This window comes from Apis dorsata, unplaced genomic scaffold, assembly GCF_000469605.1.
Source record: "Apis dorsata unplaced genomic scaffold, Apis dorsata 1.3 scaffold_85, whole genome shotgun sequence".
In the NCBI taxonomy this organism is placed as follows: Eukaryota; Metazoa; Arthropoda; class Insecta; order Hymenoptera; family Apidae; genus Apis; species Apis dorsata.
The window spans coordinates 517,964-530,755 of record NW_006263383.1 but is presented as its reverse complement, the minus strand read 5'-3'; the positions used below and the strand labels follow the sequence as shown (position 1 = coordinate 530,755).

At 31.5% G+C, this 12,792-nt stretch overlaps 2 protein-coding genes across 3 annotated transcripts in view; one reads left to right on the top strand and one right to left on the bottom strand.

Moving 5' to 3' along the window:
* Positions 1-12,792, top strand: part of LOC102680504 (dedicator of cytokinesis protein 3) — a 51,754-nt gene that overhangs the window by 14,117 nt on the left and 24,845 nt on the right. For both annotated transcript variants that reach the window (XM_006611243.2, XM_006611244.2), the window contains exons 2-4: positions 2,498-2,581; positions 2,673-2,866; positions 4,183-4,331. In XM_006611243.2, coding sequence (XP_006611306.1) covers positions 2,498-2,581; positions 2,673-2,866; positions 4,183-4,331 — 427 coding nt within the window. The remainder of the gene's footprint in view (positions 1-2,497; positions 2,582-2,672; positions 2,867-4,182; positions 4,332-12,792) is intronic.
* LOC102680203 (innexin inx3) overlaps positions 6,485-12,792 on the bottom strand; it is a 14,856-nt gene continuing 8,548 nt past the window's right edge. The window contains exons 2-5 of the mRNA XM_006611240.2: positions 10,449-10,628; positions 7,883-8,307; positions 7,251-7,646; positions 6,485-6,986 (exon numbers count right to left, since the gene is read on the bottom strand). Of these exons, the coding sequence (XP_006611303.1) occupies positions 6,780-6,986; positions 7,251-7,646; positions 7,883-8,307; positions 10,449-10,611 (1,191 nt within the window). The 5' untranslated portion in view covers positions 10,612-10,628 and the 3' untranslated portion in view covers positions 6,485-6,779. The remainder of the gene's footprint in view (positions 6,987-7,250; positions 7,647-7,882; positions 8,308-10,448; positions 10,629-12,792) is intronic.

Below are 12,792 nucleotides of genomic sequence, written 5' to 3'. Positions count from 1 at the left end.
GGAAGAGAAGGCTGGAAAAAAAAAAAAAAAAATTCTCGTTTTTTCCCATCTCATGGCTATGTCTATGTGTATTTATCGAACACATTGTTTTCAACACGTTTTCATATCGTTTGGAAAAAGGTATCTTTCATTAGAACTTTACAGTTTTTTGGATTCGATTTTTTTGCATAATAAATATTCGAAAGAATTTAAATGGTAGAGATTGTGTCATATTTTTTTTTCTTGTTATATCTTATCTTCAAATGAAGGTTTATATATCTCTTTATTTTTCTGGTCGAAAACGAGATATAATCGGAAATATATCAGGATTAGAGTTATCGAGATAAATTCTTATTCAAATAATTATTGAGATGAAATTTTTATTTTTAATTTTTGCTTGTTGCATTACGTTATTTTAAATAATGTTATTTGAGTAAAAATGTATTTTAATATTTTTTATTTTATTTGATAAAGACGTTTTTTTTGCGTATTTTTATTTCCAAGAGTCACTTTGCTTTTATCTAATAAATAAATCATTTTAAAATGATTTATTTTTAAAGTAAGATTTTAGAATTATTCGCAAGTATTTTCAAATAAAAATGCTGAATTTCTATATTTTTTATTTACGAATAACTATACGAAGTTCAAGGATGTACGTGTCGAATAATCTTTTCGACTTTACACCTTTTGAAATATGATTAGACTTTTCGTGGAAATATCATTTTTCTATATCTTATTCATTCGATTCGTATATCACGAATGTTTTATTTATCGCTATTTTATCATATTGAATATTATTTTTATGCATATTTATCCACAAAGATGGATAATTAAAAATCCTCCAAATATTAATTTAGATATCTTTTTAGAATTGAATGATGGCAAAAATCTTAATATAAATATAAGAATTAAAAAAAATATTCAAATATATGTTTTGTTATGTGTTAAATACTAAAGTCAATAACTAAATAATATGTAAAAACGATAACATTTTATTAAGTTTATTTATTTATAATTCGAACTAAGATATGTTGAAATAAAGAGAAAGTAGAAAAAATAAATAGATCGATACATGTAGATATTCGCGCGTATTATTCCGAAGCATGGAGCGAGCGAATACGCATAACACACATTCCGCGGCCGGTCGTCGTCGAATCGTAAATGCGTGTACGGTTCCACGCGAACCAGAGACTAGAGACGCGCTCATTCAGATGCGTCTCGCGTGCGTTTCTCCGCCGAAGGACCGGAAACTGGCTCGTCGTGCGTGCAACGTCACGCGTATCCGGTGCCCCGGAGTTCGTTTATCGAGGCCTGACACTTCCACGAAAGGCCACGCGCCGATTCTCTTTCCGCCCGTGCCCTTTTCCTCTAAGAGCTTCTTCATCTTTCGAAATCTCCTACGCCTTTTCCACTCTTCGAGGAATTAGCTTAACATGTTTATCTGCTATGTTTTATGGGCTTGGGTCACGCAAGCGTAAGAAAAAAGAACTCAAGTTCGCCTTTTCTTTCGTAATATTATATTATCATTAAAAGTTTCGTCTATATTGCGATAATCATCGAAGAAAAAAATTAGAACGTCGATTTATAGACGTAATAGTGAGACGAAAAGATGTATCATTATTATAAAACTGTATTTTATAATTTTATAATCTTATTGCTTGCATACTGCTTTAAAAATATCATTCGTTATATATCATAATGCAATTGTTGATAAAGAATTTCAAATTTCATAAAGAATTTCATTGATTTAAGAAATCTTGTCGTATCATTTTTACGAATTGTTAACATGCGGGTCAAGGTTTCAAGGCCCGTTTTCAATCTCTCTCGTCCTCTGAAACGATGAGCATGTCAAATCGAGGAGATTTAGTTTCCTTCCCAACGGGCCATCTGCGCCGCGAATCATAATATTTGCACGGTGTGCGACGCGGTCGATACGCGGAGAAAGAGGGAGAAAGAGAGAAAGAGAGAGATTTAGCTGTGGCATCAGTTATGTTGTTTAAGAGGACTCACATTGTATACAATAGTGCTCGATTACATTCAAGGAGAATTTAAATGAGCAGGATTGCTTTTCCTCTCAGAAATTGATTGAAGTACAACTCGATAAAGTAGAAAGTAGATATTAAAAGAAATGAGATAGATGTATAATAGTATAGACAGTATATTGAACAGTGACAATCAAGATAAGAAACTTCAAATTAATTATCACGAGAAAAAAAAGATCACATGCGATAAAGAAAATTTTATTTTATATAATTTTCATTATATACTTGTCAATGAAAAGATTTTTCTTTATTGAGATTTCTTCGATGCCGAGTTTACATACACTTAGATGAAAAAAGAATAGATATTTTAGTTGAAATTAATTAAACATTTTGTTAACCTAACTTTGTTTGATGAATTTGATATATTCGTTTCTTATTTATTCATTTCTCAATTTTAGTAGATACGTAATATTTCTAAAAAAAACAATTAAGAGTAGTATATCACTTAATCCAAAATTATTTTATCTTTTCCACAGCCATTTACAATTGGCGGAGAGACACGCGATATGGTCTCCCTTTGGAAATTGGAGAAACGGTGCAGATTCTGGAGGAATGCGCAGGTAAAGTGACACGAATCGTTTACAAATGCGTGATTCCGCGTATCGTTTACTAAACTTGTACGAAAGGTTAGAATCGATCGATGGTTTGTAGGCTGGTATAGAGGTTTTTCGATCAAGAATCGCGCAGTCAAGGGAATCTTTCCCAGCACATATGTCCATCTGAAACCATGTAAAATCGAGAATGAAGGCTTGTTTGAGTCGGTGATACCTCTGGAGGATCCGGTAGTACGAGAAGTCACCCTCGTGCTTCGAGAATGGGGCGGAATATGGAAGAGGCTTTATGTGGTGAGTGAGAGCGCCACCTTACTGCTCTCGAGTACAATATTTCCCCCTCCATCTCTTTTTCGTGACAACGGACAAACAGTTCGTCGTTTCACGATAATAAATCCAGCTGTTATATTGCGACATACTTTCACGTTATGAAAAATGCACTCTTGAAAGAGAATGAAAACTTCATGCACGAGTATCTCGTTCGAAGAATTCTTGACCAAATCTCGAACGTTCTATTTCGCGATAATGCGTTCTGAACATAATGGAAATGTTATTAAGCAAACCAATTGTTCAGACTCGCAAGATTCTTATTTAGTACGAGATCGAGAACAGAGAGAAAATCACGATATATGCATGAGATCACATTTGTAGCATGGTTTTTTCCATATCGTGTAAAGAAGACTGGGGCAAGTTGATACATTTTTAATATTTATTTTCAAAAATAGTATTAAAAAATATATGTACAAAGATAATTTATTGATATCAAATTGTCTCGGTCTTTCACATTAACGATTCATTAAATGCATGTGCTTTATCTCTATTACTGGCGAAGTTTCCTGTTAAGCGAGAAATTTGACACATCAAAGGTTTTTATTTCAAGATTCGTATTGGTGAGATAATAATAACAATGAAGAAATCTTTTTTATTTTGCTTTTTTATTAATTAAAATTTCATTTTTTTTTACTATTTTTAAAACAAAATTTCTAATATAGATTTTGTTTCATATATTGACCAATTTCAATTTTAACCTATAATGAGAATGCAAAACAATGTTATATATTTGATCAAAATTTCATCAATATGTCGATGAAATTTTAATTAACAAATTTTAATAGAATAATAAATACATGCTCTAATGTGATTCTAAATTTCACATGTTCTTAATTTTTCGTAAATATTTTTAATATTTATTTATTTATTTATTTATTTATTTAGAATTATTAAAAAAACATAAATTAAAATTATTTATTGTACACACAATTTAATGAATAAAAATCTTTAAAAAAATCTATATAAATTTAAATAACATTTCAAAACTTTTTAAACTGAAATTCGAATAAAACATTTCAAAAATAATTTGTTTAAATAAATTATTATTATATTATTATCATATTATTCTTATAAGAAATTCATATTTTTCAAATTCTTTCGGATAAAGAAAATTTTGATTTGAAAAAATAAAGATCAATAAAGATCAATTATTGGAATTATCAAAAATATTTCGATAATCTTTTTTTTTTTTATATATTGAAACTTTTTTCCAAATTTGCACGAAATTGATGAACATATTTTTCTGCTAATTATAAATATTTTTGCTAAAATTGAATCAGGAAAGGGAGACCTACAAATTCAACACGTTGCGCAAAGTAATGCGGGAATTGCTGGAATGGCGGCGTCAACTTTTGGCCGGTACTCTTACCACCGATCAAACACGGGAGCTCAAGTTGCGAATAATCAACAAAGTGGACTGGGGAAATCGGTAAGTTTGAATTGAAAGTTCGAAATTGCGAATGATAAATGAGCATTGGTAATAGTATACATATCCAAGTGAGTCGGTGCACAATCGAAAGTGAAATACCGCATTTATCTCACCAATTTCAACCGTATACTTAATGGAATTTATTGAACAATTACGAACTTCCTCTTATCATTACTTGCTTCGAGTTTAACTCGCTGAGAAATGTCACTAGTAGAAATTACCATGGCAAGGTCTCGGTTGGTAATACTGTTCGACCGCTTTTATGAAACGAGTAACAAGAAACGCTGATACATATTGTATCGTATAGAAAGAGTATATCTTTATTCTACAATTTGTTTGTTATATTTCTCTATTTGCTCCCGTTACATCTAACGTTGCAAGATGGTTGGCAGTCTTAGTACTGACTTCGGCGGCAATCGTTACAAATGAGCATTTATATAAACATGACTTAATATTGATGAGTTTCTAGCGCTAAAATATTTAATATACTATAGAAAAAGGCACATCTGTCTTGTTTAACTTAAATATCTAATATAATCTATCACTTGAAAAACGCGACTAAGAGTAGCAATGTAACATACTTCACCAACTACGATAAACTAATATATATATATATATATATATAGTCATAAAGTTATTATCATTGCATATACTTATCGGCAGCATTATATTATTCTCGTGAACAAATCGAGAAATAGATAGCGAGTGAAAATAAATGTGAGCATTGAACAACGATCCTACGTTGCAAATATATGTCAGCGTTATTATGCTTCGTTTCGGGGAACTATGTACTCGTTCTTTTAACATAGAATTATTTAATATCGAATATTCAACGAACGCCAACATTGAAGCTGAAAGTTCCTTTAACGAAGCATTCGTAACATTGAAAATGAAAATACATCAAATATTTCTAAGAATCATTCATCGACATATAATTTCTAATTTGTCAGATTTAAATTTTTTTATACAATTTCATTTGTAAGTAGAAGCGTATAACATAAAAATTAAACATAAACTCGATGGTATATCCCATCAAAATTGAATAAATTCAAATATTCAAATTATATACTTATTTTTAAGTCGATTCTATATATATTGTATATGTATTTACATATATACCCTTAACTTTTTTATAGAAAATCATTGATAAACATTGCTTTGAATAATTTGGGAATGCCCCTATATGTAAATTTAACAAAATTTGATATATAACCTTTTAAAATATAAAATTATTCACGCTAACTTTGTTACGGTAATTGCACCAGTCATACGCGGATACAAAAGAAAGATATCTAAACGTTGAAGAACAAATGCTTGTTCTTACCTACTGCATTCATATAGGTTACATAGAACAGAATATATATTTTTGAAATAAAGACTGCATAAATTCTATGCATTGAATATCTTTATAATTAAATATAAAAATATGTAAAAAATATAACGCTCTTTTTGACCATTTGAATCTCTTTGAAGATCTTCGTATTTATTTTTATTATTTCTAGAAAAACTTATACAGTCTCTTTTCTATGCTTATTTCAAAATAATAATTTGTTCAATATCAACCACGATCTTTCCGTTCTTCGTTTTTCGTACAAACAATACGAATCGAAAGTAGCCCTAATATAACTTGTCGGTATTATTAACGGATAATATTGCAGTAATCTATCAGCGATCAAAAGACAAATGAAACATCAAACGCAACTTAACACACTTCCTAAAAGGCACTTATTTCATCACGATACACACAACAAATTAATGTAAAAGGAATGTGCACGTGTAACGCAAATAGGAATCCAGGAACACGATCGATGCAAACATTTACGCGTAACGATTGATTTTCGTTGGAAAAAAGAATTGACCGCGTTCGCGCGCCGTTTGAAATTCCATAGCGATCATTCACGGGTGTTATTGTTGCACGCCTCGACGACGCAATCTGTTACTACAGCGAATACGAACGTTACGCAATATTAGAGATAATCGACGAACACTTGTGCGTGTGAAATTCGGCTTCCTATAATTTAACAGAATTGAACGATTATACACGTGTCGAGCATCGCGTATCGTTTACATTACATATTCGTTTGATAATCTAACGTTGGTTTGTGCTATAGATAGTATAAAACACGGTCACAATGACAGATTTATAATACGTGTTATGGCAAATTAATTTAATTACTATACATATCTTCCGGACGGCAAGTTTTATCTGTACGTTGATACATTTGTTGGAAAATAAATGGCGGCAAGATCTCGTTTCTGCCGTGTGCCCGTGTGATTAAACGTATCGTTATACTCTTTTTTTTTTTCTTTTTTTTTTTTTTTTACAACTGTCAATAGCACAAAACCGTTTCAGAAAAAAAAACCGAAGATGTCAGAAAGAAAAGACATCTTCGGCATTATCACAATGCAAAATAAAAGGCAGAAATAAGATCATAAGGATGTAAGAAATTAAATCTCGGTATCTTTCGCGTATTTCTCGATCTCGGGATAGATGGGTGACATCTCGAGGGTGCTGGGCGCTGATGGCACTGATGTCGGTGATGCTCCACTTGTCGATCCGAGATTCAACTGACGACATAGCTCGTCTAACACTTCGTTGAACATCATTATATTCATGTTCTGTCCTAATAGATGAAGCAACAGGAAGTCGCCGACCTGAAAATTTGCATTGATATAATGAATACGTTTTTGTCACGAAACATGTCATGGATTATGATTACTCTCGAAATCGGTTATTACAATCGAGAAATAGTTTTGCAATTTTTTTATGTTATCTCATCTTTTTCGAAAATAACTTTTTATAATCATTTCACTATGCATTTAATTTAAAATCTCGTTGGTCCTAATGTATCCTCCTTTTGTAATTTTGATAAATTAAAACGTTTAATCGATTAAGTAATACGTTGACCACCTAATTACCTGTGTTTCTCTAATGAGAGCACTAACACCAGCAGGTGTGCCAAATTTGAATCGTTTTCTTAGAATGGTTTCTCGTGTACTGGGCAATAACACCACCGCCATGCTATAAAGCAGAGCGATACCTGATAATACCGCTAAAATGATGAACCAGAACCAAAGGAAGATGTAGATCTTTTCATTGAGAATGTTCAGGGCAAGTACGCAGAGAGCATCGAACTTTTGAATGGTTCCAGAAGCACCGAATTTATGGAACGTACACTTGGTGACACGCGGGAATACTTCTACCATAGGATCGCTGCGTTGCTCTTGATTCATATTGCTGAACTTGAGTACATCCGTACCGTAGGATAGAAATGCACCACCGAGAAATGTGTCGATGAAAAATATATTTCCAACCTGGAATAATTAAATTTAAACATGATTTTGAAACAATCGACTCTTTTAAGTATTACAACCAAGTAATATGACACAAAAATTTTTTTATTAACCTTTTGATGAGAATAAATAAATAAAAATCTTAATCTTATCTTCCTCTGAAATTTAAATGTTTATTGTTAATTGTCCCTAATTTTTTCGTTCTCGTAAAAAAAAAGAGGAAGAAAACCTTTCGATCCTCGATACGGTACACTTACCACGTTAACAAAGTTGAGGGCCTCGCAGAAGAAGTATCCAGCCGCGTAAGTATTGTGCAGGTGCAACGTGTCGGAGATGTATTTAGCTAACCGTTGGGACTTTGCCTGTCGCTCGGGCTTGTTATCGAGCAGAGCTCCCCTCATGCCCTCGGATATCATTCTGACCTTGCCCTCTTCCCACTGCTTCCATATCCAATGGGGCATGTAGAATAGAATACCTTGGAAGAAGAGCATGAAGGGCACCCACTGATAGTAGGAGTGATACCTCTTTTCCCCAATGTCACCGCCGAGCCCAGGGTGAGCCACATGAGTGCCCACCGGTTTTGCATTGTTGTGTGGTAATGTGAACGTGTACGTGATCCAACAGTATGTGTTTATCACATTCTCCGGCACCCCTCCATCACTCAGGCAGTTTATCGGATCACCTGCAAGTGTATTATTCATTACTCTTGATATTTTGACTTTTGTTTAAAAGCACACAATTATGATAAAAAGTTAAAAAAATTTCCGCTATGTTAATTTTTTCAGCATAAACAATTGCGCAATAATATCTTTTAAATATAAAAATCTTTGGTTAGAAAAATTCTTTTCGTATCATCTAATATTCATTAATATAATATTATTATTTAATATTATTGGAAATAGAAATGTAAGGATTATTATATATCGAGATTTTGCCTAATCATATCGAAATTTTTCCGACTAATCCCAAAGTTCAAATTCAAGCTGAATTTCAAGCAAGATTATTTCTGATGAAAAATCTTTAAATAAATAAAATAAAATTTTCAGCAATGTCAATGTTGAATAGAAAGATTATATTAAAGAATCAACACAGTGACATAAATTCTCAAATTGCGAATGACCTCGTTAGATTAACGGCCACGTGTTATCCGTTTGATTATAAGTGCAATTGCGCGTAAAATTATGCAACCAGAGATTCCCTTCCCTTGTCTATTAACGAGAGAACATTGAACGGTGAATACAGGATGGAAAAGGAACCGCGACACATGTGCAAATCGTTAATGGTGCATCGTGCGCGGCCCCTGATAGGTTGCTAGTTAAATGACCAGATAATGCGCTATGATTGTCAGGAATTTAGTTTGGAAATCTCGTCATATGCATGACGAACAGCTGTAACCCGTGCTGTATCTACCGATAAATAAGCACGTGTGTCCTCGAAATGGAACACCGTAGTGCACGACTTTCAATCACAACCGTCTGCGCACCCTACACGATGCGTATCGTGACGCCTGCGCACTGCGTTTATGCAACCGTCGGTTGATCTCTGACCGTTGTCATTTCTCCCATACGAGAGGATCGTGTTTCTTTCTTAATTCACTTACGAGTGATTATAAGAAATAAGAATAAATCGTAGAAGAAAATTTAAGTGATTTACCTTGAATCTTTAATACATTCGTCTTTATTAATATCCCTGCATTTATATATGTTATGAATTTTGATTCTGAGCCTCCTTCAGATCAGTCAAGTTATTCAAATTCAAGAAAATTTTTACCAATATGAACCTGTTATTTATTTGATTTGAAATATGCTTTCAAGTTTAAACGCTCATTCTCAATCATCAATTAACTTGACTTTAAATAGCTTATAGTTCCTATAACTTAAAATTACATTATAAATGTGAATCTGTTATTTGACTTGATTAGAAATATCTTTTTAAATAAAATTAATATTCTTTCAATTTTCTTTGATTTAAAATAATATATTTAGAGTAGTAGAATTATATGATTTTGAGAAAGTTGACAAATATATGTTATTGAAATATTAATTAATCTAAATTAAAAATGAATTATAAAAATGATTGAATAATACATTAAAAATTTCTTTCATTATTATAAACATTCCAACAAATATTATCATGTTCAATGCTATTTCTGATAACTATTATTTTAAGTTAAGTTTGATTTTAAACAAAATTTAAATTTATTAACGACTGACTAATTTGAATGAGGCTTTAGTTCATTTGTTCAAATTTACTTTTGTACTATGAGATTCAATAATGTTTTTTCATACGTCTGGTGAATTATATATTTAATTATTACTTATTTATTACCATATTCAAGCAATTTCTTGAGTTCTTTTTATTTAAAAAAATAAAAATATAAAAATGTTATTTTTTACTCATGAATTAAGGAAAAAAAGTTTTTCATATATATATATATGAAATATTATACAAATTTTCCTATTAAAATAATCTTTTAAAAGAAAAAGATTAATATTACTTAAATTGATTTTTTAGATCTAATTTTTTATTTATAAATTCTTTGATTTTATGATTCATAAATAATAATTTTTATTAAAAATAAATTATTGATTAATAAATTTTTGATTCCATGATCTTTCAGGATTCTGATTAAAGAATAACAGGTTAAAATCAGAATTTTCAAGTTAGATGAATTTCTTTATAAAGATAATATAATAATAAAAATTTTTTTGATTAACGTATACGTAAGAGTAAGCATTCTGTAAAATAGCAGAAATATTTTTTTGAATTTTCTTGCAGTTAGTCATGAAAAAAAAAAAGAACAAACTGATCGCGGCTGCTTACCTATTAGATTATTAGCACAAACGAGAATACAACAGGCAAACAGGATCGCGGAGGTAATCCTGTAGTGCGCCCTGAACACCATGTTATCGATGACTGCCTTGTCCACTAAGTACCGTACCTTGACGAACCCGGCCACAGCCGAGACCAATCCGAATACCGCCATTGTCGATTACCGTATTCCTGGAAACAATCAAAAGACATACTCGTCATTGACGATTGCCGGTGATGTCGTTGTTCAAAGAGGTTATGGACACGGCGATATTGCGCGCGCATAATATATTTTTTACCTATATGTCGATATCGATAATCGTAAAGATCGAAGTTACGTTAATCTGATTAAAGACTTCATCTCGAAGAATGCGATAATTTCGCGTCTATATTTATACATATCAATATCGAAAATCGAAGTTATATTGACCTAGTTCGATCATTTATCTCGATGATGATTATATATATATATCGATATTGATAATCGTAAAAATCAAATTTACGTTAATTTGGTTAAGAATCTTTTATCTCGATAAAAAAATCTCGAACTCAAAAAAATCTGAATGTTCGAGATAAATTAATTGCAACAGTATAGTAATCGAAATTGAATCGTGATTTATCATCGATATGATCATTAGCATTCGAGCATTTACATTCTTGTCGTGTAAATCAGTTACATGTTGGTGAGTCAATACTCTTAGAAACGAATGAACAGAAAACATCAACGTCTTTGGGCTCGCGTGATACTTAATAATGCACCGTGTGTATCTTGATTTTTTAATCGGTTAGAGTGTCGACGCCCTCGACGTGATATCCATGTAATTAACCTTAATAATAGACTTAACAAATTTCATCGTATGGAAGATTACGAGAAATGCCATAACTTAATAATCGTTAGCTGTTATATATCTATATATGTATATCTTGTGCGGTTTCGAGATTAAGAATACCTTTTATCGAAGTATTACGATTGAATAATGCAAGGAAAGAAAAAATGATATGATATAAATTCTATAGTATATTTTTAAAGTAAAGGTGAATTGAGTTTTGAAAATTATAAATTAATAATTCTAGTAATAGAAAGAGCAATGAAAGATTGAATAATAATTGGATAATTTGTGTAATATATTGTATAAAAATTTTAAAATTATAAAAATATTATATGTACGATTATTGCAAGCTATCTCAGAAATTAATGAAAGTATCTTATGTTTGAAATCATTTTTTTTTATTTTTAGTGTTATTAATTTGAATTTTATTTTTGATATTTTATTTATTTCGACAAATTTTTCATAAAAGGATTTTTTAATATAAAATCTTAAATTTATTTATTTTTTTTTTTTTTAATTTTTAAATTTTGCGGAATACTTTAATAATTCCAAACTTTTGACTGGTACAAAATATATTAAATGATATTAAAATTTTAATTTAAGTATAACTAAGTATAGATTTATAAAAAGATTGAGAACCATTATTACAAATGAAGGAACAAAAAAAAAGAAGATAAAAGAAAAAGAAAAAAGATGAAACGCGGATGATATTGATCGAATATAAGGATTGGAAAGCGACAATATCAGCCAAGTTTCGTCCTGTTTCGTCAATCAAAGAACTCGTTCGCAGAGTAGAAAAGTTGTCACAACCGGAAACGGCAGATGTACGCGAAGGATCGATATACATAAAGAATCGTCACAGCACGCTCTCCAGACTGTGGATTGTTCTCTGGCGGAAAACAAAAGCCCGCTCGAGACTAAGAACGACCATGGCTATCGACTAGTTGGATTTTTCGTTTGGCATTGTCGTCACCTCGAGTAGATTCTCCCTTTTTAACAGTGAGACGAAAAACGCGCGAAAAACGTGTTATTTAATGCGCGTCAAACTGTGGGCTTTGAGCACTGCACCGAGTATGTAACGGCGACTCGATTCGACGAGAAACGACCGCCATTTCTATCGCGGTCGTTCGAAGCCATTGCCCTTTCAAACTCAATGCGACATTTCCAACGAACAATCGTTTTTTCTTTTTTTTTCGAACAACGAAAGTTGTGAAAGAAATTCGATATGCTGAATTTTAATTTTCTTTTTTTCTTTGAACGATGCGTTTCATAATAAATTTAAAAAAATTTCTTGTTACTTGAGTAACGAGATTCATGTATATCTTATGTAATTTACGAGGGCAATTAGTTAAAGTTTAAAATAAGACTATTTTTAAAAACGTTTCCAAAGATCATCGTGTACTGAAATAGCTCGTGGAGTCGACGTAGGATGTTTATTAGTTAATTAATTGATAGCAGACGAGACACGTGCCGTTGCAAAGGGTCAATTCGCAAGCGTACAGAATTGCCACAGTACCATAGATATG